This window comes from Dryobates pubescens, chromosome 5 (assembly GCF_014839835.1).
Source record: "Dryobates pubescens isolate bDryPub1 chromosome 5, bDryPub1.pri, whole genome shotgun sequence".
Classification (NCBI taxonomy): Eukaryota; Metazoa; Chordata; class Aves; order Piciformes; family Picidae; genus Dryobates; species Dryobates pubescens.
In genome coordinates this window covers 15,177,449-15,202,337 of record NC_071616.1, presented here as the reverse complement: position 1 = coordinate 15,202,337, position 24,889 = coordinate 15,177,449, and the positions used below count along the sequence as shown (strand labels likewise).

Sequence of the window (24,889 nt, the reverse complement as noted above, 5' to 3'; positions counted from 1 at the left end):
AGCATGAGGAGCTCACAGGGCTCAGCACATTCATCCGGCAGCTGCAGGACCAAAACCAGCTTTGGAGCAATATTTAGAGAGAGGAAGGAAGGAAGGAGAGCTCCAGAGAGTAAAATAATAATAAATTAAAAGTCCCCTTTCTTTACCTTTATTCTTAAAATACATCCTAAAGCCTGGAGTGATTCTTTGGAATGGGGTTTCCAGATGCCTCATGGAGCTTTTCCATGTGGGAGTTTTCAATAAGAAAAAAATAGATCAGATCTCAAGATACAGCTACAAAACCAAGCAAATTGTTAACTGACTTTTAAACAAATCAAACTCAAGAAAGGGCTAACTGGTTTTGGAGGCATGGGGCTACAGTAAAGACAGCCTGGAAATGAGATGTCAGCTCCTGACCTGCAATAGGATCCCTCTCATGAAGTATGCAAGACACAGCATTTAAAATTCAAAACACAGTTTGGAAGGACTCCAATGACAGGGGAGAAATCTATATTTCATTTGAAGGATCCTGCTTTTGGCAGGGGGGTTGGACTTGATAATCTCTGGAGGTCCTTTCCAACCTCTAACATTCTGTGATTCTGTGAGTGGTGTTTCCATCCCACGAGTCTCCAGATTGCCTGGGTGCTGGGGAGAGCTGGGTTCCACCACTTTCCCATCTGGAAGTGCTTAGCACTTATCTCACCTTTTAGAGTAATGATTTCATTATTTCTCCTCTCTGTGCACCAAGCCACTTCTGCTCCAGCCAGAAAAGCTCCAGCAAATCTTCCCCAACAGGTGCCCAGGGCCAAGAAGCTCTGCTTCTTCTGCACAAACCTTGGGTTTCCATGTTATGGACATGGACACACCTGTGATCCAGTACCCTGTCTTCCCAGCTCTCTGCAAGGATCTCTCACTCAGAATACATTGGATGTCCTGAGTACAAAGATCTGTGCTAGGTCACAGCTGGAGAGTGTGGGATGGACTCTGCATATGGAAATCATCTGCAGTGTGGGTGGACACACTCCAGGAGCTGCAAGATACCAAGCTTGGGATATAAGAAGGCGGGTGGTTTGAGATCCCTGGGTGTCTGGTGGGTGCTCTTGCTGCTTGGGGCTGATGGCTTCCATACCCACCTGGCCAACATGTGTATCCTTGAGGATGCACCAGAGTTAAGTCCTGATGTGCCTCCTGGTCCAGACTTGCCATGGAAGGGTGTCCCTGTGAGTGGGGCCAGGGGAGAAGGTGGTGAGTCATGAGGCAAAGCTGATTCAAAGAGACCAAAGTCAAGAAGAACCGTTCCCAAAAATGGCAATGTCAAGAGCTGGTGGGAATCTGCTCTGCTGCCACAGCTTCCCTGCTGTCAGCACCCGATGGGATACTCCTGGGAAAGGAAACAGCTACAGGGAAGCCCAGCCAGGAACTGCAGTTCCATGGATGGAGCCATCCAGAGAGACATCTTTACATGGCCCCATGGGAAGCAGAGCCTCCTCATGGGAAGGACACAGCCACCCAGTGATTCCTCCTTTGTCCCCAACACAACACAGAGCTTGTTCTTGCCACTGACAAGCTGGGCTCACCCCATCTCTGCATCCATTGTGGATTCTTAGATGGCTCCATAAGGGTTGAACTCACATCCAAGGCTGTTCCCACCTCAGGCAAGTGGCTGTTAACAGGGTCTCTCACTCGTCTCTGTGGGGCAGAGTGGCTGGAAAGCTGCCCAGTGGAAAAGAACCTGGGGCTGCTGTTCAACAGCTGGCTGCAGATAAGCCAGCGTGTGCCCAGGTGACCAAGAAAGCCGACAACAACCTGGCCTGGATCAGCAATAGTGTGCCCAGCAGGACCAGGGCAGTGATTGTCCCCCCCTGTACTCAGTACTGGTGAGGCCACTCTTTGAATACTGGGTTCAGTTCTGGGCTCTTGACTCCAAGAAGGACACTGAGATGCTGGAGCAGGCAGGTCTAGAGAAGGGCAAGGAAGCTGTTGAAGGGTCTGGAGAACAGGGCTGGTGAGGAGCAGCTGAGGGAACTGGGGTTGTTCAGCCTGGACAAAAGGAGGCTGAGGGGAGACCTTACTGCTCTCTACAAATCCCTGACAGGAGGTAGGAGTGGAGTGGAGGCTGGGGTCTTTTCCCACTAACAAGTGACAGGATGAGAGGAAACAGCCTTAAATTGTACCAGGAGAGATTTAGGTTGGACATGAGGGACAATTTCTTTACTGAAAGAGTGGTCAGGCATCGACACAGGCTGCCCAGTGTAGTGGTGGAGTCGCCATCCCTGGAGGGCTTTAACAGCTGTGTACCTGTGGTGCTGAGAGACATGGTTTAGTGGTGGACTTGACCATCTCGAAGTTCTCTTCCAGCCATGATGATTCCTTGATTCTGTTCCATGGTTTTATAGACACTGAGAGATGCTGCTGTCAAATTTAGCTGAAATGGTCCAGCAGATTCCAGTTATTAAGGATGGAGCGGGTAGAACCCCATAGATATCTGCTTTCTGAAGGCATGAGGAAAAAACACTTGTGTGTGACAATTCAGGGACCTGAGCCATGTTCAACCCCCCCTCCTGCAAGATCCCTTCCCCAACAGAGCCAGAAGGATGTTTAAGGCAGTGGTTTGTTGCCCTTCCTGCTAAGTATCTTGACCTTGAGCTGGACTGGTTTCCAATAACCAGAAGGAGAAACGTTCTGAGGGCATTACTATGGTGACCCAGTGACCCAGCTGGTACTGGGCACTGCTGACCAAGTCGAGCACAGCCCCTCTCCTACCCCAGCCCCACACCACCCCTGCTCCTGCCCAAGCAGAGAACAGTCCCAGTGCATCCCAGCAGCATTTGCTTTCTGTGCAGCTCCCAGCCCTGCTCCATTCTCCGGGAATCATGTTTCCTCTCCCGGCTGCCCCAGGAGAGATGCAGGTTTCCTGCTGCTTCTCTTATCTTCGGCTCAGCGATCCCAGGGCTGCAGGCCTCGGGGAAGAGGCTGATGTGATTTCCTGCCTGAAAAGGCCTCCATGCCAGACATTTGCCTGCCCTTCCTCCTCCTTCTCCTCACCAGTACCCCAGGGTGAAGGCAAGCCTTCAGCAGGGCAGGGGATTGCCAACCCACTTCAGCAGCCACATCTGACAGGAGCATGATGTGGAGTTCTCCGAGCAGTGAGTGATGTTCCCAGTTTTGCAGGTATCCATGGTGGTGATGGCTTCTGAATCCTCTCCAGCCCCATCTCTCAGAGCATCTTTCACCTCCTCCAACTTCAGCACATCATCACCAAATACCACCAAATAAATGCCCAGTTATTTTTTTAAATGCCCATAAGCCTGTCCCCATCCTTATCCCTATGTGTGTTTCCATCCCATCTTTGTCCCCTTCCCATGCTCATGCTCATCTCCATCTTTGTCTTCATCACAATCCACATTCATGCCCACATCTTTGTTTCCATTCCTGTCATCATCCCTGACCCAAACCCAGTGCCCATCTTTTTTCTTATCCCTGTCTTGATCCTCATCCCCATCTTTCTCCTCATCCCTATCCCTGTCCCCATCCCTGACTCCATCCCTGACTCCATTCTCATCCCCATCCCTATGCCCATTCCCTTTCCCATCCTTGTCCTCATCCCCATTCCTCATCATCCTCATTCTTGTCCCCATTCCTGACTCCAATCCTATCCCTCTCCCCATCCCCATTCTCCCATCTGTCAAAGCCTCTATCAGGACTCTGCTCCTGAGGCCAGGGCATGACTCCAGCTCTTCCCAGTGGCTATTTGTTTGACTAAGTGGTGCCAGTTTTGCTGGGTTGGGAGGTGGGGGTAGGAAGGGTGGGTGCTAAATCCTATTTTTTATCATCTTAGGGACTGTGCAGAGGGTCCTCAGGCTGTTCTCTCACTTTCCTGTCCCTTTTGATCATTGCCACCTCCTGGGTGCTGCCCAGTCCTGAAATTGCAGCATGGTGGTGTTGGATGGGACCTCTGATGACTATCTAGTACTACCCCCCTGCTAAAGCAGGGTTGCCCACAGCAGCTTGCCCAGGATCACAATGTCCAGGCAGGTTTAGAATCTCTCCAGAGAAGGAGACTCCACAACCTCTCTGAGCAGCCTGCTCCAGGGCTCCAGCACCCTCAAAATGTCACCACAGGAGGGACGCCTTGGATGGAGTCTCAGCAGCCAGAGCAGCTGCTGGCCCCTTGCTGTGCCTGGTTTGCTTGGAGAGCCCTGGAGGTGGTTGAACTTCAAAGAAAAGCCAGTTTTTTTCTTGGCACTGGAAACTCCTCGAAGGCTCCAGACAGCATCCAGCTGGCCTGAACTCTGCTTGAAGCCCTAACGATTTTCCAAGGCCAGGAGAAGTGTCTCCATCCAAGGGCCAGCTGAGGAGGACAGCAGCTTGACCGGATGAAGCCCCTGAGGTCAGGCTCGCTGGGACAGTCACACTTCCAAACCGTCTCATCCCTGGTCATGGCTGGGATCCCCTTTTAGGATGGAAAAGACATGGACCACAGTGACAAATCCTTGTCACCACATCCAGCTGCTTCTCTGAGGATTCCTTCTGGGAATGCCACGAATGTGTTCCTGATTTATTTCGCTGTGGGGTTTGACACTTCTCTCCTTGTTATCTGGCATTCCTCGGGCATGTGTGTGCTCTGGGATAGATATGATAGGAAAGCTGGTCTGGAGCCAGGAGAGCAGGAAATGCTCCAGGAACACAGAATCATTGGAGACAACCTTTCAGTAGATCTTTTAGCTGCTCCCAGCCTGGAATTCCAGGAGCACTCAAGAGGTCCAGCTTGCCTGGATTTGTGGAGTGAGGGTGTCCTTTAATTCCAACACCCCAAACCAACCCCAAGGAACATTCCCAGCCCCTCTTCCATGTGGATAAGGACTTTGTCCCCGCACCAAGGGAGCGCGATCCGTGGGGTCAGAGCCGCTCGCCCACGCTCCGGCCCCGGCCCTGGCTGGCTGCGGGCCCGGCTCCGGGGGCGGCTGAGCGGCGGAGGGCGTGCAGGGTCCCGGGGAGCAGCGGGGCACGGAGGCTGGAGGTGTCCTTTCTCTCCTCCCTGCTACCCTTGGGATGCCACCGCTGTACCTGGAGCAGGGGATGTGAACAACAGGACATGGAGTGGGGGAATCCCCGCATCGATCCTCCCAGGATGCCATGGCGGTACCCTTGGAGAGAAGATGCAGTACCGGGGAGCATCTCATCCCGGTCCTTCGGGATGCCACCGCGGTACCTGGAGCGAGGTGACGCAGGGTGCTGGGGAGTGGTGAGATACGAAGGCTTCTTCTTCACCACGAAGTGGTGGTCCCTTCTCTTCTCTCCCCGTCCCCTCGGCATGCCACTGCTGTACTCGGAGTGGGGGATGCAGGGTCCCGGGAGAGCATCGGGGCACGGAGAGAGGGGTCCCACCATCAACCGTGGCGTCGTGGGCGTCGACGGGGTCTGGAGGCGGTGTTGGAAGGGGGGGTGTTGGAGCCCGGGGTGGATTTTGGGATAAGATGCGATTGGTCAGGCCCAGGACAAGGGGATCCAATGACCGGCTGGACCCGCCCCGCCTGCGACTCGCCCCGTCCCCGCCCCACCGGCTCCGGTTCCCTGCGGCGGGTCGGGGCCGTCCCGTCGGGTCCGCTCCGTTCAGCTGAGCTCCGTTTCGCCCCTGGCGGGGTCCTGAGGCTGGGTGGGGAGAGGGTCCCGTGTGCCGGTGGCAGCGGGATGCGGGTGGCGGTGGCAGTGCTGGCGGCGGTGCTAGCGGTGGGGACGGCGGTGCCCCGCCCGGGGCTGTTCCCGTACGGCCCGGCCCGCGGCTGTGCCCGGCTCCGGCCCGGCGACGATGAGAGCTCGCCTGGGGTGACGCTCAGCCGAGCCCTGCGCCTCTACGGCCGCGCCGCCCGCCGCCTCTACGTGAGTCCCGGTGGCCCCGGCCCCTTCCTCCTCCTCCCGTGTACAGCCTTCCTTCCCCCTAACCTCGCTTCCTCCCCTCCATCATCTCCCCCTGCCCCTCCGTCTTCCCTCCTTCCCGCCCCTCCAACATTCTATCCCTCCCGCCTTGCCTTTTCAGCTTCCCACAGTCCTCCTCTCCATCCTTCTGTCCCACCTCCCCTCCCTCCTTCCATCTTCTCCCCCTTCCATCTTTCCCCCCCTTCCATCTTTCCATCCCTCTTCACGCTCATTGTCTTATTCCCCATTCCTTTCCTTGACATCCTTCTCCCTTCGTCCATCTCCCCATCCTCCTTCCCCCTCTTCCTTCTTCCCTTCCTCCATCCCTCTTTCTCCCCTCTACCTCCCTTTCCTTTTCCATCTCCCCTTCCTCCTCCTCCTTCCCTAACCCTTTCTTCCCACCCCAACCCTTTCATGAGCGTCTTTACAGCCTCCAGCCCTGGACCCTGTATGTGTCTCCATCCACCCCTCGCCTCCGTCCAGTCAACCCCGGTCCCACCGTCTCCTGCCCGGTGGCTCTGACTCTGGAGGAACAAGAGGGCTTTCTCTTCTGCAGCTGTTTCCCGCCCCGCCGGCAGCGGCTGCAGCTGGGACGGCCCCTGAGCTGCAGCTCTCTGGGGGATAGAGAAGCCCAAGGTCTTTGTTTTTTCCCGGGCCAGATGGGGCCACGCGGTCTCAGGGCTCACAGCCTCACTCCCCTGGAGAGAGGTGGGGCACAGGGTACACACACTGGTGGTGGAGACACCTTCTGAGCACCCTGCAATACTCTCCCTGCAGGTGGGGACCAACGGGGTCATCTCCACCCAGGATTTTCCCAGAGAGACCCAGTACGTGGATGACGATTTCCCCACAGACTTCCCTGTCATTGCTCCCTTCCTTGCCGACCTTGACACCTCTGGTGATAGAGGGAACATCTACTACCGGCAAGATGACTCTCCAGATGTGCTGGACCAGGCTTCAGGCTACATCCAGGCTGGGTTCCCCAGTACTGCCAACTCCTTCGTGCCCACCAACGTGTTCGTCGTTACCTGGGAGGACGTGGGTGCCTACCAGGAGCTCTCGCAGGACACCGAGCCTTCCCAGAAGGTGAGGCTGAGGGGTTGAGGATGGATGCTCATCCTGTGTGCCATGGGAGGATGAATCTTCCTTGTGTGGCAGCTGAAACGCTCAGTCTCTTTTTTCTGGTCAGTTGGATGGTGGTCCAGCCCTGGGAGAGTATTGGGGGAGATGTGGAGCTTCTACTCTTGGCTCAGAGCTGTGGTATCAGTGGGTCTGTTAGCTTTGTTGATGGGCAGAAGAGCTTTAGGGGTTTTCAACTCCTTGGTTGGAAGTGTTCAGGCTTTTCCCTGCTTTTCAGGCAAAACTTCGTAGTGCCAATGGCTCTAGACTTTCAGGGCAGAGTTGGGCCAGGGAGGAGCTGGAAGAAGCACCACTGAGCTCCAAACGTTTTTCTGGTGACTTGAGGCTGGTCCTTCCTTCTGCCCACATGCTTCAGAGTTTCCACCATGGGCTGAGTTAGTGTTTGAAAGCTAGTTGTTTTCAACTAGCATTGAAAAACAAACTTGTAGGTGGTCCACTGGGTCAGGGAGATGACCTATGCTCTCCAGCCATGGGCTGATAAGGCTCTTGCGTGGGTGGACCTGCAGCCTTTCCCTGAAAAGCCTGCTGGGGCAGGATGACATTAGAGTGATGCTGAGTTGAGGAGGTGACAGTGACCCTGCCGGCAGCACGGGCTTCTTGACACGAGCTGAATTTGAAGCGCTGCAGGAAGAGCACTCTGGTGCTGACAGCCCAGAGCTGTGTGATGGGTGACAGGCTCTTATCATGCTGGGCGGGGGGGGTTGAACCCAAAGCCCAGCAGCAGCCGACAGGTCCCATTGGGCCACCAGGAACCGTCTCTGCCGGCTGTCCTCCCGTTCTGGGGCCCTTCGAGAGTGGGTTGTGGGATGGAGAAGCCAAGCAGGGAAAGAAACGGAGGTTTGGATGCAAACGAGGCACATTTTTTCCTCTCATTTAAAACTTGGGAAAGCAGCTGAAGAGATGCCATCAGGGGCCTCACAGCGACCTCACAACCCTCAATAACTCAGTCTTCCTCTGCTTTTCCTATCGGGTTTTGTTGCCTCTCTGGGAAGCTGGATCAGGTTGGAAAATTAAATGGGTCATGCTGGGAACGCTGTAGCTCCAGGAGAAGCTTCATTCAAGACACACTGAAGTGCAGCTTGGGCTTCGCTGCTCAAAACCACTCCAAACAACCCTTTTTTTTTTTTTTTTTGGAACCAAACATGAAATGCCACCAGGATTGACCTCAGAGCCTTTGACACAGCCCCCTCCCCACCCCGGGAAACTCACAGATCATACTTTTTTGAGCCTCAAAAGCAGAAACCTGTGGTAAGATCAGGGGGCCCCTGGGAGGTCTGGCAGTGCTGCCAGCAGTTCCTTGTCCTCTCCAGTTCCTTGGGGACAAGTTCCTTGTCCCTGCAGTGTCACTTTCCAGGGCTGTGGAGGGAGACCAGAGCTGACCCCTCCTTCTGCAGGACCCAAACTTGCCCTTTGGGTTGGAATTCGCCCTTTGCAGCTCTTTGTCTCCCCCTCCCTCTCTTTCTGCCCTGTGTCCCGACCGTGCCAGCACATCGATGTCACCCACCATGTTCCCCCCTTCACCACCCACCCTGAAGACAGAATGAGTCCTGCAGCTGCTGCTGCAATGTGGCTGCGTGGGGGAGTAGGAATCCAGCCCCAGGGTTAAGGGGGAGGGGGTGACTTATCCCTCCCCCCAGCTTTTGGCTGCCTTTGCATGGGGTCTCTGAATGCCCAAGTGTGTGACAGCACAACGAGGCTCTTTATATCTCCTGGGGCTGCTGGGAAGCAAGATGATGCTTCAGAGACTCTGTGCCCCAAAACTAGGGGGGGACAGGCAGGGCTGTGCTGTGGGGTGGCACTCCTCCTACCCACTCTTTTCAATCATTTTTCCTTGGAGGGACGGGCTGCTGCTGCTGCACAGTTTCATTTGGAGACCTTTTCAGGGTGGGTTTGGTTTCAATACATTTTGGGTGACCTATGATGGGTGTGAGGGGTTCTCTAGTGGCTTTTAAGGGTTGTGCTCACCCCCGACCCCCCCAGCTGTGGTCCTGGCACAGCGTCCCTGGCGTGGCCCCAAGGCTGGCAGGGCTGGCAGGGCAGGCAGCCAGCGTGCCTATAGTGGGATGTATGGGTGTGGGGAAGGCGGGAGCACATCCATGTTTTTTCCTGAGGAAACCAAACTGAAATTGTTCTCTGGGTGGGAAGCAAGGGGGGGAGTGTGGGTTTTCCTCTGGTATTGATGGGATGGATGGGGGATGTTGGTGTCAGAGGCAGGACAAGAGGAGTGGGACAGGAACAAGTTGCCCAGAGAGGTAGTAGATGTTCCATCCCTGGAACCGTTCCAGGTCAGGTTGTTTGGGACTGTGAGCAATCTGCTCTAGTTGCAGATGTCCCTGCTGACTGCTGGGGGGTAGGACTAGATGACCTTTAAAGATCACTTCCAACCCAAAACATGTTGTGATTCTGTCATTCTGTGCATGAGGGTGGGATGCATGAGAGTGAGAGATGGGTGTCGACAAGAAGGGCCCAGTCTTTTTTCAGTGGTGCCCTGTGATAGGATGAAGGGTGACAGACACAAACTGGAATACAGGAAGTTCCATCTGAACATGAGGAGAAAATTCTTTACTGTGAGGGTGACAGAGCCCTGAAACAGGCTCCCCAGAGAGGCTGTAGACTTCCCTTCTCTAGAGACTCTCAAGATCTGTCTGGATGTGTTTCTGAGTGACCTGCTCTGGGTGGTCCTGTACTGGCAGGAGGGGTTGGACTTGGTCCCTTCCAACCCCTACCATTCTATGGTTCTATGATTCTGTCCTGGCTGACTGCAGGGCATTGGACTAGATGACATTTAAGGTCCCTTCTAACCCATACCATTCTGTGATACTAGGAGTGAGAGGCTCCCAGGCTGCAGTGTGACAGCCTGGTATATGGGTTACGTGGCTAGGGATGCTCCTGCAGATGGTACAGGGATATTGCTTCCCTGCATGGCAGCTCCAAGGGATGCCCCTGCACTGCTAACATCAAGGGGGAGTGTCCTGGCTGTGCCTAGTGCTCCCAGGGGTGATGGCCTCAAGTTGCACCAGAGGATGTTAAGGTTGGACATTAGAAGAAACTTCTTCACTGATGGGGTTCTCAAGCACTGGAACAGGCTGCCCAGGGAGGTGGTTGAATCTCCATCCCTGGAGGTGTTTAAAAGCTGCTGACATGTGGTGCTGAGGGACATGGCTTAGCACCAGCCTTGGGAGAGTTGAATAATAGACCTGATGATCTTAAAGATCTTTTCCAACTGAAATGATTCTAGGATTCTATGCTGAGCATCTTCCCAGCACATCACACCAGGATTTGGCCATACACAAGCAGACCCTGCTCCTGCTCTTTCCTGGGAGGTGTCTGCAAACTGATGGAGGGCATGTGCGAAGGTGGCCATCAATCCCCAGTCCCCCTCCCTGTCTCAGTCCTCCTCAGGCTTATAGAATGGCTTGGGTTAGATAGGACCTTTAAAGGTCTTCTAGTCCAACCCCTCTGCAGTGAGCAGGGACATCTGCAACTTGATCAGGCTGCTCAGAGCCCCTTCATGACATCTGTCTGTCCTGCTCTCCCCTTGACAGCTCAACACCTTCCAGGCAGTCATAGCCTACAATGATGAGGACACCTATGTCATCTTCCTCTACCCTGATGGTGGCCTCCAGTTCCTGGGAACACGGCCCAAGGAGTCCTACAACGTCCAGCTGGAGCTGCCAGCCAGAGTGGGCTTCAGCTGGGGGGATGGTGATGACCCAAAGAGAGATGGGCTCTTCCACAGCCTGGCAAGCAGCGAGCAGGCTCTGAGGCGTCTGGAGCGGTGTGTGGTACTGGGGGGCTGTGTGGGGCAGGCATGGAGGGCAGGGTCACCTTCTTTCAGCCTTTGAAGCATTTTAAAGGCTGGAAGAAGGAGAGGAGTGAGCTGGAAGTGATGGGCTGCACTGCAGAACTTGAGCTCACCTGCAGTGCTGGGACCAGCTCTGGAGTCCTCAGCACAGACATGGACCTCAGCACAGACATGTTGGAGCAGGGCCAGAGGAGGTCACAGCAAAGATGGGAGGGCTAGAAGCCCTCTGCTGTGAGGCCAGACTGAGAGAGTTGGGGTTGTTCAGCCTGGAGAAGAGAAGGCTCCAGGGAGAGCTTCTGATGGCCTTTCAATTCTTAAAGGGGCTGATCAGAAAGCTGAGGACAGACTTTTGAGCAGGGCCTGTAGTGACAGGACAAGGGGCGATGGTTTGAACTAAAACATGGAGAGAAGGAAGAGATTTTTGATGCTAAAAGTGGTGAGACACTGGCCCAGGTTTCCCAGAGAGGCTATAACCCTACCTGTAACCATTCCAGGTTGGACAAGACTATGAACAACCTGTGAACAACCTGCTCTAGTTGCAGGTGTCCCTGCTGACTGCAGGGAGGTTGGACTGCATGACCTTTAATGTCCCTTGCAACCCAATCCGTTCTGTGATCCTATGGTACCTTTGGGGTCAGTGATGGACATGAATGTGTGCTGCTGTCCCACAGGGAGAGCAACACAGGGGTACCAGGTGTGTGGGTCTTCCATGTGGGCAGTGTGGAGCCCCTGGAGCACGTGGAGCCAGGAGGCGGCAGGAGATCCAGCCCTGGGCATCACGGCCCTGGCACCGCCGACTACACCCATGCGCTCTACAGCCATGCCGACCGCGCTTCCACCGAGCTCCCGGCACAGCACGGCTCAGAGGCCACCTCACCGCATCCCAGCCACGGACACCGCACCCCAGCACTGCTGGGCTTCGTCCCCAGGGGGCTGCCTGTCCCCCCTGGGCAGGAGCAGACCCACCGCCTGCACCTGCGTGGGGACGGTGGCATCCGGCAGAGCTACTCTGCCAACCCCTCCTCCTACAGCTCTGGGCATCATGGTGTCGGTGTGGAGGAGGATGAGCATTTTAACCCTGATGGTGAGTGACCACAGACCCTCCAGTGACCAAACTGGGACATCTTGTGGTGGGTAGCTCCCTAAAAGATGCCCCTTTGCTGCAAGCTCACCTCTTCCTGAGCAGCTGGAGCTGGCATAGGCTGGCATCACTCCTGCAAAGCTGCTGCTCTTCCACCTCCGCCAAGCCAAGTCCTGCACCCAAGGGCCTGCTGGAGCCTTATGTCCCTGCCTGCTGGACTTGCTGGTGCTATGCTCCCCCTTGCAGGCAGGGAAGCTCAGGGGATGGGCAGCTCAGGGACAAGGACCTGGGTGTGTTGGTCAACAACTGGCTGCAGATGAGTCAGTGTGTGTCCAGGTGGCCAAGAAGGCCAACAGCATCCTGGCCTGGATCAGCAATAGTGTGGCCAGCAGGAGCAGGGCAGGGATTGTCCTCCTGTACTCAGTACTGCACTTTGGACATTAGGAGAAGGGTTGGCAAGCCCTGGAACAGGCTGCCCAGGGTGGTGGTGGAGTCCCCACCCTTGGAGGGCTTGAAAAGCTTCACAGATGTCATGCTGAGGGACATGGTTTAGTGGTGACCTGGCAGTGATGAGGTAGCAGTTTGACTGAGGTCTCTTCCAAACCATAACCATTCCACGATTCTAAGTCCTGTGACACCAAGCTAGCTGCAGAGGTGCTATGGCACATGCCCAGGGGAGCAAAGCTTGTTCTCAGCCGGCTGTCTCCCCAAAATATTCAGGAACTCGATCTCCTGCCCTCTGTCAGCTCTGCCTGAAATCACACAACAGGTTCCAGACCCTGACACATCCCGGGTGACTTTCCTGGGAGCCACCACTGCCAGCTGTCCCACCTCCTGGCGGTATTTTTGGGCCAAGGAGGCACAGGATCAGGGATAGCTTCGTCACCGTGTCCCCAACCCTTTCCTTTCGTCCCCAGTGTTCACCTACAGCGCCACCAGCAAGGAGACCTGTGCCCAGTACCACAGGCGCTGCTCCCCACACGCCTTCTGCACCGACTATGCCACCGGTGTCTGCTGTCACTGCCGGGCCACCTACTATGGCAACGGGCGGCAGTGCCTGCCCGAAGGTACGTGGGGCAGGTGGCAGGGACGGGCACCCTGTAGCTGGGTGGCCACTGCCAGGGGTGCCCGTCTCCCTGCCCAGGAGCTGTGCATCGCCTCAACGGGAAGGTGAGCGGGAGCCTGATGGTGGGACGGGCGTCCGTCCGCTTCCAGGACGTCGACCTTCATGCCTACATCGTGGGCAGCGATGGGCGAGCCTACACTGCCATCAGCGGGGTGCCCCAGCCTGCTGCCCGTGCCCTCCTGCCCCTCCTGCCCATCGGGGGGCTCTTTGCCTGGCTTTTTGCCCTGGAAGAACCCGGCTCTGAGAATGGATTCAGCATCACTGGTGAGTTGGGAGCTGGGATGTGCAACCAAACCCCACTGCTCTGAGGGACAGGGCTCCTGGTGTGCTGATGTGACTTAGGGCAGGTGACGAGGGCTATGGGGGGGGGGTTTGGGCATCCTATGGCTGCTCTGGTCATCTCCTTGGTTCAGCGGGCTGTCATCTCCCTGCTGTGAGTCCTCATGGGGCTGCCAGAGAAGCAGGGAATGATGCTTTGGGGAGGTGTCCCTAAAAATCCTACAAATGCCTGTTCCCTTTTGCTGCCCAGGTGCTGAATTCACCCAGAGCCTGGAGGTGACCTTCTACCCAGGGCAGGAGACGGTCTATGTCACCCAGACAGCAGAGGGCCTGGGGCCAGACAACTACTTAACCCTGAGGACACACATCCAGGGCCAGGTGCCATTTATCCCAGAGAATGTCACTATCCACATCACTCCCTACAAGGAGCTCTACCACTACTCCAGCTCAGGTAGGAGCCTGTCATCAGCCCTGGTTTGGTTTCTTACACACCATCCTCATGTGTCCTGCTTGGGGCAGCCCCAAAACTCCCTCACACCTTAGAGCCAGTCATGTCCTGGGCTGATCCCCAGCAGTGTGTGCAGCAGGTGGAGGGAGGGGATTCTGTCCCTTTGCTCTGCTTTGCTGTGACCCCCACCTGCAGTGCTGGGGCCAGCTCTGGAATCCTCAGCACAGACAGGGACCTGTTGGAGTGGGGGCAGAGGAGGTCACAGCAATGGGAGGGCTGGAAGCCCTCTGCTATGAGGCCAGGCTGAGAGAGTTGGGGCTGTTCAGCCTAGAGAAGAGGAGGCTCCAGGAAGAACTGGTGGCCTTTCAGTGCTTAAAGGGGCTGATCAGAAAGCTGGGGACAGACTTCTGATCGGGACCTGTTGTGACAGGACAAGGGCTGAGGGTTTAAATTAAACCAGGGAGATTCAGACTAGAGAGAAGGGAGAAATTTTTGACATTGAAGGTGGTGAGACCCTGTCCCAGGTTTCCCAGAGAGGTGGTAGATGCCCCATCCCTGGAATCATTCCAAGTGAGGTTGTTTGGGGCTCTGAGCAACCTGCTCTAGTTGCCGGTGTCCCTGCTGACTGCAGGGGGGTTTGAGTAGATGGTCTCTAAAGGTCCCTTCCAACCCAACCCATTCTGTGCTTCTGTGATATCACTACTCCCAGCGATTCCCAGCATGCAGCAGACATCAATGCTGAAGCCACTTCTCTTCCATGCCTTTGGATTTTCTCTTTCCCTCTGGCAGCTGTGATGTCCTCTGCTCACCGGGAGTATGTCTTGGTTGCTGGGACAGCCAACCAGAGCTTGTCCTATCGCCTGCACCAGAACATCACCTTCTCCAGCTGCCCCCACTCCCGCCTGCCCTCCCGGCAGCAGCTGAGCGTGGCACGAGCCTTTGCCCTCTACGATGCCCACGAGCACGTCCTGCGCTACGCCCTCGCTGCCCGCATCGGCTCAGCACAAGGTGAGCTCCATCACCCACCCACCACACACTGCCCGACTCAAGATGCCCACCTCAGGGTGCCAGCCCCAGCCAGGTAATGCTGCTGTCCCCTGCCTCCTCCCAAAGCTAAAATGTGCTCACTTTGCTCAAAAGAGGGCATTTGTGTTTCCAAGCAGCTTGAGCTGAACTGCTCCTGGTATGAGGAGGCTGTGGTGGGGTGGTACTGGGTGGCACAGCCATGGGTCCCTGCAGGAGATGATTGTGCTGTCACGCCACAGTGATTCCAATGTCAGATATAAGTGGGAACGGTTGTTCCATGCATCTCCTAGGCTTTTTCCTTCACTAACCCCAACTCTTGCCTGCAGAAGACTCTGAGCACCCTGCAGTGAACCCATGCCACGATGGCACCCACACGTGTGAGGTGACAGCACGGTGCCAACCTGGCTCAGGGATGGAGTACACCTGTGAGTGTGCAGCTGGGTACCGCAGAGAGGGACGAGGATGCCAAGGTGAGCTGGGGCTGTGGGTTGGTGCACCCTGTCCCTTACCATGGTGGTCACAGCAGTTTGGGGTGTCGGGATATCACCATCTCCAGAGATGGTCAAGAAACGTGTGGACACTTCAACAAGTGGTTTAATGGCCGTGTTGGTGTTGGGTTGGACTCGATGATCTTAGAGGTCTTTTCCAACCACAACAATTCTATGATTCTATGTTTCTGTGATGTGCCACAGCATGGCAGCACCCATGGTCTTCCAGAGCTGTTAGGGTCAATCACGGGGGAGAACCTGAGGCACGCTGCTGAGGAACTGCTCCAGAAGCGTGGTGGGGATGGAGCAATCAGCAGACATGGGACAGGCAGCTTAAGGCAGGATGTCCTGCCTGGGTCAGGAGCTGTCAGACCCCCAAAATGGGAGTCTCCCACTATCACCAGGATGCCCAGTGTTTCCCTTTTCCTCTAGATGTGGATGAGTGCACAGAGGGTCTGAGCCAGTGTGGTGCCTTCACCATCTGCCTGAACATGCCAGGCAGCTACCGGTGCGAGTGCCGCAGTGGGTACCGGCCAGTGGAGGATGGGCAGGCGTGTGTGCGTAAGTGCCAGCCCCACAGTCGGGGTCCCCATACCCCTGTGCCCTATGGGGATCATCCTGGCCACAGTTTCACTCTCTGTCCCTGCAGCAAGTGACCCCTGTGAGGATGGGAGACATCCCTGTGCACCGAGGGACCGGGCACGCTGTCTGCCCCGTGCCGGGGGCCACGCCGCCTGCGAGTGCCTGCCTGGCTACACCGGCGATGGCATCAACTGCTCCGGTATGGGGCTGGCGCGGGGTGGAACTTCACAGTCACTGGGTGAGCTGGGGTTGTTCAGCCTGGGGAGATGGAGGCTGAGGAGACACCTTCTGGCTCTCTATGGCTGAGGTGGAGGTTGGTCGCTTCCCCCAAGGAACAAGTACTAGGACAAGAGGAAACACCCTCAAGTTGCACCAGGGAAGAACCTTCCCCAAAAGGGCTGTCAAGCCCTAGAACAGGCTGCCTAGAGAAGTGGTGGAGTCACCTTCCCTGGAGGGGATTAAAAGCTGTGTAGATGTGGTGCTGAGGGACATGGTTTAGTGGTGGATTTGGCAGTGTTGGGTTAATAGTTGATGATCTTGATGGACTTGATGAAGTGCTAGTGTGGGTCCACAGGAGGGCCACAAAGATGATCAGAGGGCTGGAGCACCTCCCCTATGGGGACAGAGTATGAGGGCTGGGGCTGATCAGGGAGACCTTAGAGCAGCCTTCCAGTACCTGAAGGGGGCTACAAGAAATCTGGGTAGGGACTTTTTTACAAGGGCTTGCAGTAACAGGATAAGAGAGAATGGATTGAAGCTGGAAGAAAGGAGATTTAGACTGGATGCTAGGAAAAAAGTATTTACAGTTAGGGTGTTAAGACACTGGAACAGGTTGCCCAGGAAGGTTTTGGATGCCCCCTTTCTGGAGGTGTTCAAGGCCAGGTTGGACCTTGAGCAGCCTTGTCTAGAGGAAGGTGTCCCTTTAAGGTCTCTTCCACCCCAAATCATTCTATGAATCTTAAAGGTCTTGTCCAGCCCAAACTATCCTATGATTCTTCATTCATGCAAATGCTGCTGAATTAAGCAGGTTCCTACTAGAGTCTGATCCAAGCAAACCCTCTCCTGCAAGTGATGCTTTTCTCTGTTTTCCTCTCCTGGAGTTGTCTTGCAGACAAAATCCTGGTGCTCGTTCCTCAGCTCTGCAAATGAACTTGGGGAAGTGAAATGGAAGGGTGGGAAAACCATGGTTGGTTGAGGTCTTGAGCCTGGGTTTTGGTGGTGCAGGTGGCTGAAGGGCTGGGTGCATGCGGTTGACCCAAGTGTAGATTTGAAGACCCAGGATGCACTTTGAATACTGGGTTCAGTTTTGGACCCATCACTCCAACAAGGACATTGAGGTGCTGGAGCATATCCAGAGAAGGGCAACAAAGCTGCTGAAGGGTCTGGAGAAGAGGTCTGGTGAGGAGCATCTGAAGGAGCTGGGGGTATTGAGCATGGAGAAAAGGAGGCTGAAGGGAGACCTCATTGCTGTCTACAACTCCCTGAAAGGAGGCTGGAGGCAGGTGGGAGTTGGTCTCTTCTCCCTAGTATCAGGTGATAGGACAAGAGGAAATGGCCTGAAATTGTACCAGAGGAGGTTTAGGCTGGATATTAGGAAAAATGTCTTTCCTTCAAGCGTGGTCAGGCATTGGAACAGGCTGCCCAGGGAGGTGGTGAAGTCACCGTACCTGGAGGTGTTGAAGAAATGTGTGGACATGACACCTTAGAACATGGTTTAATGGTTGTGATGGTCTTAGGTTGGTGGTTGGAGTTGATGATCTTGGAGGTCTTTTCCAACTCAAACAATTCTATGATTCCATGATTACCACAAGCACAGGTTCAAGCTGCTGCTTTGTGAGGCAGCCCCAAAGCGGTGGCCTGCAGACAGCCATTTCTGCTCCCACTTTCCCAGCTTGGGCTGGGAGTCTGGGATGCATCTCTTGGAGTCAGAAATAAATCCATCCTGGCTGCAATCCTAGCTTCTGTAACTCTCTGATCCCCATTCTTCTCCATGCACAGATGTGGATGAGTGTGCTGAGAACCCGTGTCATCCAGCTGCCAGCTGCTACAACACGCCAGGCTCCTTCACCTGCCAGTGCCGACCTGGATATGAGGGCGACGGCTTCCAGTGCGTGCAGGGTAAGGCTGCCCAGCTCACTGCCATGTCAGCACTATCTGGGGTGGCTTCTCCCACCCTCACTCTGCTGTTGCTTTGGCTTTCCCAATGGCAGAAGGGAACACGCAGCGTCTGACCCCCTGCCAGCACGAGCAGCTGTACCCACGGGAGGTGCCACCAGGTCCCTCGCCTGTGGGTGAGGGGCACATGCCCCAGTGTGACGAGGAGGGGCGATACCGGCCGCTGCAGTGCCACAGCAGCACTGGGTACTGCTGGTGCGTGGACGCCGCGGGGCAGGAGATCGCCGGCACACGGACGGCACCGGGCAGCACCCCCCCTCGCTGCGGGAGCCCAGGTCAGTGCCACCACACAGTGCTCCAGCATCCTGATGGCATTGGGTGGGCAGCCAGGAGATGCCCTGGCTGGCTGCATGAGTTATGCTGGGTGGCAGAAGGTGTTGAGAAGGTGCTGGAGAGGGCAGATCCCTGCCTGTCCTTGCCCATCCTATACGGCTGCAGCAGTTTGGCCCCAGCCACCAGCAGACTGAGGACAGTGGGGCTGTGCTAAGCAGAGGGGACCTTCTTCCCAGCCACCCTGCCTGCAGCTTTGCTGTCATGGCCTGGGTACAGGATGCTGTTGAATGGGTAGACTTCTGAGTCTTTAGGGTGCCATGGTCTATGGGGTTATAGTGACTGTGGCCACCAGAACACTCTTTTGTCATCCTGGGGACAGCCGTGGGGTGTCAAATGGGCTGGAGAGGGGCAGCCCTGGTGGGAAGGTCAAACGGTGCTGGCAGAGCATCACCCTGGGGCAAGCAGGGCCAAAACTTGGTGCCAAGTGGGTCCGGGAGAGCTGCGTGGCATCCACTGAGCATTCGGGGGGGGGATGTTTGCTGCCAGCAGAGGCCATTCAGCAGCTGACCCCCTGCGAACACGAGCGGCTGTACCCACGGGCAGTACCACCGGGCCCCTCGCCTGTGGGTGAGGGGCACATGCCCCAGTGTGACGAGGAAGGACGATACCGGCCGCTGCAGTGCCACAGCAGCACTGGGTACTGCTGGTGCGTGGACGCCGCGGGGCAGGAGATCGCCGGCACACGGACGGCACCGGGCAGCACCCCCCCTCGCTGCGGGAGCCCAGGTCAGTGCCCCATCTCCTCCCTGGAGAACCCCAAGCCCACGGTGTCCCTTCAGAATGGTGGGGCAGCCAGCAAGGCCTGGGGAGCGTGGGGCTCTGGCAAAGCCCCGTGTTGCCCAGCCTTGCCGAGGGGGTGCCTTGCGGCGGGGCGGTGACATGTCACCGTCCTGACACCAGAGCCCACAGAGCGTGCCCCGACCATGTGCGAGCGCTGGCGGCAGAGCTTGCTGGAGCACTACGGTGGCAGTCCCCGCAGCGACCAGTACGTGCCACAGTGTGACAGGGAGGGACACTTCACCCCGCTCCAGTGCCACGGGGACAGCGGCTACTGCTGGTGCGTGGATGAGAGCGGCAGGGAGATCCAGGGCACGCGCTCGGAGCCAGGCAGCACCCCACCATGTAAGCGCCCCAAGGGTGACCCACCGTGGGTGCTACACCCCGCTCCTGCTGAAGCACGGAGAGAAGCTGACGCTCCTTGAGCCATCTTTCTCCTTGTTCCTACCTAATTTCTCTCCCAGGTCTCCCCAGCGTCGCACCGCCCAGCGTCCGGCCCTCGCCCCGGCCTGACGTGTCCCCGCCAGCCGCAGGCACCTTCCTGCTCTATGCGCAGGGACAGCAAATCGGATACCTCCCGCTCAACGGCACACGGCTGCAGAAGGAGGCGGCCAAGACCCTGCTCTCCCTCCATGTACAGTAGCTACAGTGCTGGGGTTGGGGTGTGGGACCACTGGAGAAGGTTAGGGACTGGCTGATGTGTTCTGGATAGAGTCACAGAATCGCTTTGGTTGGAAGAGACCTTTAAGAGAATCAAGTCTGACCATTAACCCAGCACTGTCAGGTCACCACTGAACCTGCTGCCAGGTCAACACCACCTCTACCCAGCTTTTAAATCCCTCTAGGAATGGGGACTCCAACGCTGCCCTGGGCAGCCTGTTCCAGGGCTTGACAACCCTTTTGGGGAAAAAAATGTTCCTAATGTCCAGCCTAAACCTCCTCTGGTGCAACTTCAGGCCAATTCCTCTTGTCCTATCACTCGTTCCTTGAGAGAAGAGACCAACTCACACCTTGCTGCAACCTCCTTTCATATAGTCCTGGGAACCAGCTCCCTGGACCATTTGTCCAAGTTGTGATGGTTTGAGGAGTCACCTCTTGCAGGCTGATGGTGGTTTGTGGGGGCATTGGCTGTGCTGGCTGCATTGGCACTGAGATGGAGAGTCCTTACTTCTTCCTCCATCTGTTCCCCAGCAGTGAAGCCGGTCACAGACTTGGGGCTGTGAAGGACCATGGTGCTCACTGAGCTGCCCTGGCCATCAGTCACAGATCCTGGCTGCCAGCTTCATGTCTCTACTGCAAACTTGCTTTTCCCTTCCTTGGAATCCTCCTGGAGTGTAGCCATGTGCATCTCCAGCCAAGCCAGACTGAGGAGGAGGAATGCTGGAAGCTGGGCTATGACCCTCCCTGCACCCCAGGGAACTGAGACAGCTTGCCAAGCTTTTTAAGCTGAAAGAGGGATTCAGACTACAGAGGAGGGAGAAATGTGTGACACTGAGGGTGGTGAGGCCCTGGCCCAGGTTGCCCAGAGAAGTGGTAGATGCCCCATCCCTGGAACCATTCCAGGTCAGTTTGTCTGGGGCTGTGAGCAACCTGCTCTAGCTGCAGATGTCCCTGCTGACTGCAGAGGGGGTGGACTAGATGACCTTGAAAGGTTCCTTCTGACCCAAACCATTCTGTGATTCCATGATTCCCTTTCCCCATCCTGAAGGTCATTCCTTGAGCTGGTTTCACTGTTGGAGCAGTTGCTCTTTGAGCCTTCTGGATGTGGGTGTGCTGTTGCAACTGCTGACCTAAAAACCTCTGCTGCAAGGTTCAGCCAGGGCTGTTCAGTAGGAGCCCATCAGTGTTGGGTTCTGCCACGGAGAAGGGATTTGAGGATTATTCCCAGTTCCTGCATCTTGCAGAGTGCCCCAGGCAGCTCCCCGTGCCTGCTGGTGGGGTAAGAGTGTTCAATGAGCCTCCTGGCCATGGCCCAGTCAGGATTTCACCCTGTGTCTCTCTCCCAACACTGGCAGGGCTCCATTGTGGTAGGGATCGACTATGACTGCCGGGAGAGGACAATCTATTGGACGGACGTGGCTGGCCGGACCATAAGCCGGGCGAGTCTGGAGCCAGGCGCTGAGCCAGAGACCGTGATCAGCTCAGGTAGGCTCCTGTCACCAGTGGCATCTGCCCAAAGCCATCTTACAGGTCCTGTGCCCATCACTGCTTTGGGAGTGTCATGCTTTGGGGTCCTCCATCCCTTGGCTGTGGGCCAGACGGGTGCAGGAGCAGCATGACCCCAGCCACCGACCACGTCCCTCCTTCCGTCAGGGCTGATCAGCCCCGAGGGGCTGGCGGTGGACCACCTGCGCCGAGCCATCTTCTGGACCGACAGTGGGCTGGATAAGATCGAGCGGGCGCGGCTGGATGGCTCTGAACGGCAGGTCCTCTTCGACACCGAGCTCGTCAACCCCCGCGCCATCGCCGTGGACCCTGTCCGAGGGTGAGCAGCAGCATTTCCAGAGGGATTTGCAAGGAGCTAGCAGCTCCCTGGACCACTGGCAAATGGTCCAGCAGATCTGGACTACTGGATTTGCAGCAGGAGCCATGTGTTTGGGAAAGAAAAAAAACCAACAAGAGAGGCTATTTGCTTCCAGGTGGGTGGGACCCTCAGAGGAGGGTCAAGCCCGTGTGGTTGTGTCAAGGCCCCATCCTAACCATGGGAGCAGCTCTCTGAGGTTGCACACCCTGTAGGAGGGCTTGGCTTCCTTCCCTATCTCCTCTTTAAGAATTGAGGATTTGGCCAAAGGTGCTGTTTGAGTGTCAGGATGGTCATGATGATCAGCAGCTTTGAAGCAAACCTGGCATTCGAGAAGACAAGCTATAGCCTCCAGGGTGCTATTGAGATACACAGTGTGCTGCTCCCAAGACTCACCCTCATCTCGGAGCTACAGTTTGAGTTATAAACACGTTTGACGTAATTTCTGGGTTTCTTTTAAAGAGCTGTGGGGTTTTCCTTCAAATCAAGTAAAGATTTTTATCAGGTCTTGTGAGGGAGAAAGCCAGACCTCTCCCCTGCCATGAACCAGCGATGTGGAGAAAGTTGATCAGGTCCTACCACTCCTTTACTGGTGTGTGTCCTGTTTGTTCACTACGTAATTCTTTCCCAAGCAACCTTTACTGGACGGACTGGAATCGTGAAGCACCCAAAATTGAAACTTCCACGGTCAATGGAGCCAACAGGAGGGTCCTGGTGAACAGGGACATTGGCTTGCCCAACGGCCTGACCTTTGACCCCTTCTCCAAGCTGCTCTGTTGGGCAGATGCAGGTAACTTCACCATACCATGCTAAACCTCGAGGGGAAAGGAACAGCTATCTGCCCTAAGGAAGACATTGAGGGGCTGAAACATGTCCAGAGAAGGGCAATAAAGCTGGCGAAGGGTCTGAAGAACAGGTCTGGTGAGGAGCAGCTGAGGGAACTGGGGGTGTTTGGTCTGGAGAAAAGAAGGCTGAGGGGAGACCTTTCTGGCTCTCTACAACTCCCTGAAAGGAGGCTGGAGCCAGGTGGGAGTTGGTCTTTTCTCCCAAGGAACAAGCAGCTGAACTAGATGATCTTCAAAAGTCCCTTCCAACCTCTACCGTCCTGTAATTCTGTGACAAGAGGAAAGGACCTCAAGTTGCAGCGGGGGAGGTCTAGGTTGAATATTAGGCACAAACTCTTCCCAAAGGGATTGTCAAGCCCTGGAACAGGTTGCCCAGGAAAGTGGTACGGGGAGGGATTGAAAAGCTGTGTAGATATGGTGCTGAGGGACGTGGTTTAGTGGTGGATTTGGCAGTGCTGGGCTACGAGCTGGACTCAATGATCTTAAAAGGTCTTTTAAAACCTCAGTAAATCCATGAGTCTATGATTCTGTCTCTAGCCCATTGCTACCTGTGGGCTTCTTGCCCCCTTTCTACCATCCTGCCCCAACAGACTTGGTGTGATGGGGCTGGGGAGTTCACAACATGATTTGCTTCTACCTCCTCAAGCTAAATTCAGCATTGAGTGGGATTTTTTGGTGACCTGGTAACTGTTTTGTATTTGAAAAGGAACAAAGCACCTGGAGTGCACATTCCCCGACGGCACAGGCCGGCGCATCATCCAGAACAACCTCAACTACCCTTTCAGCATCATCAGCTACGCCAATCACTTCTACCACACAGACTGGAGACGGTAAGGGAAGAACATCTGCCCCCTCACATGGCCAGCAGCCAGCCTCTGCCACTCCCTGCCTGAGTCCTGCCAGCTCAGGGGGGCTTTGAGCCAGAGGGACACAAATGCTGTCCCCAGTCTGGCACCTCACCAGGTTGCTCTCCTGCAGTGCCACATTCAGCTGCCTTGTAAATCTCCCTCAGATCAGTTGTTTAGGAACAACCCCTGCTTCCTGGGAGAAAAAGAGTGGTTGGGGTTTGAAAGTTCAACTTGGCCCAAGTTTCTGAACCTAGATGAAGGCAAAGGAAAGATTCTGTCCTCGGTCGTTCCCCCTCCCCCGTGGCCTTCATCAGGAACTTGCCTCTATTCCTGCTCCAGCTGGAAGCTCTCAACCTCAGTCAGATCTCTACAGATGACAACAAACACTTAAAGAGCTTGCCACGCTTGGAGAAGGCTCTCAGGGAGCTAATCTCTCCTTGGAAGGCTGGCTGGGTGACTGCATCACCAAAGAGAAATGCACTGAGTGAGCTGGATGTGAATTTTATGGGGCAAATTTCTTTCCACTTACTCTGCAGGTGTTCAGACAGATCTTTTCAGCTGCCTGTAAAATGCACGTAGATAGGGGGCAGGGTAACCTTCCCCCCCAAATTTCAAAGATGAGTGAAAGACTTCCCCCCCCCCTTTTATCACCAGGGATGGTGTGATAGCTGTTGATAAAGAAACTGGTGCTTTCACTGATGAGTATCTTCCAGAGCAGCGATCACATCTCTACGGAATAACAGCAGTTTATCCCTACTGCCCTGGAGGTAAACCACCACTCAACCCACCCCACCCCCACCCCCCTTGGTTGTCTGAGGGCTGCTGTATGCTTGACACACTGTACACCTCCTTTTCTCTCTGCAGCAAGGAAATAAGAGCTGCCATTTCCAGAAACAACAATCTTTGCACCCAAAACAACTTCAGGCCCAGACAACTGTCACTGCACACAACTAAAGCCGGGGGAAGCCCTTAAACAAGGCCAAGGAATCACAGAACATTAGGGTTTGGAAGGGACCTCAAGAGATCATCCAAGTCCAAGCCCCCCCTGAGAGCAGGATCATCTAGAGCAGGTCACACAGGAATGAAGTGACCAACTTCCCTGCAAAAGATGATTGTTGAAGTTATACCTCAAGTCTTTACTACTGTATTTTTAAGAAGTGGAAAACATCTATGGATCACTCTCCCTCCCTTCCCCTCCCAAAAAAGTCCTGTGAATCTCTGGCCATGACTCTCACTCTTGCTTATGCAGGGAGATTGTAAACATAGTTTTGTTTTGTTCTTTTGCTTTACTGAAAGGTTGGGTTTTATTAGAAGGAATGAATCTGGAAGAGTTTTGACAATCTGACCACCAGGTCTTTTTTAGCCAGGAAAAAAACACCCCAAAAACCAAACCAAACCAAAAAGCCCCATCTAACCCCAAATCAGTGCCTGCAGGGAGCTCTGGATACAGTATCCTGCTGGGTCTAAGCTGTTCCATAAGGAGACAACTCTGAAGAGCCAAGACTGTGCATGTGCATAAC

The 24,889-nt window shown here is 55.4% G+C and overlaps 1 protein-coding gene across 1 annotated transcript; it reads left to right on the top strand.

Annotated features, from left to right (window-relative positions):
- The first annotated feature begins 5,551 nt into the window (after positions 1-5,551).
- On the top strand, positions 5,552-24,727 carry NID2 (nidogen 2). Its single transcript, XM_054161657.1, has 22 exons — positions 5,552-5,859; positions 6,673-6,981; positions 10,581-10,813; positions 11,512-11,924; positions 12,839-12,988; positions 13,066-13,311; positions 13,577-13,777; positions 14,564-14,782; positions 15,127-15,270; positions 15,721-15,849; positions 15,917-16,069; positions 17,869-17,988; positions 18,084-18,320; positions 18,868-19,104; positions 19,279-19,500; positions 19,620-19,789; positions 21,171-21,300; positions 21,469-21,640; positions 22,309-22,466; positions 23,228-23,351; positions 24,024-24,136; positions 24,234-24,727. Exons 1-22 carry the CDS (start codon positions 5,671-5,673, stop codon positions 24,242-24,244), a joined length of 4,080 nt encoding a protein of 1,359 aa, XP_054017632.1. The 5' UTR covers positions 5,552-5,670; the 3' UTR covers positions 24,245-24,727.
- Positions 24,728-24,889: the final 162 nt, after the last annotated feature.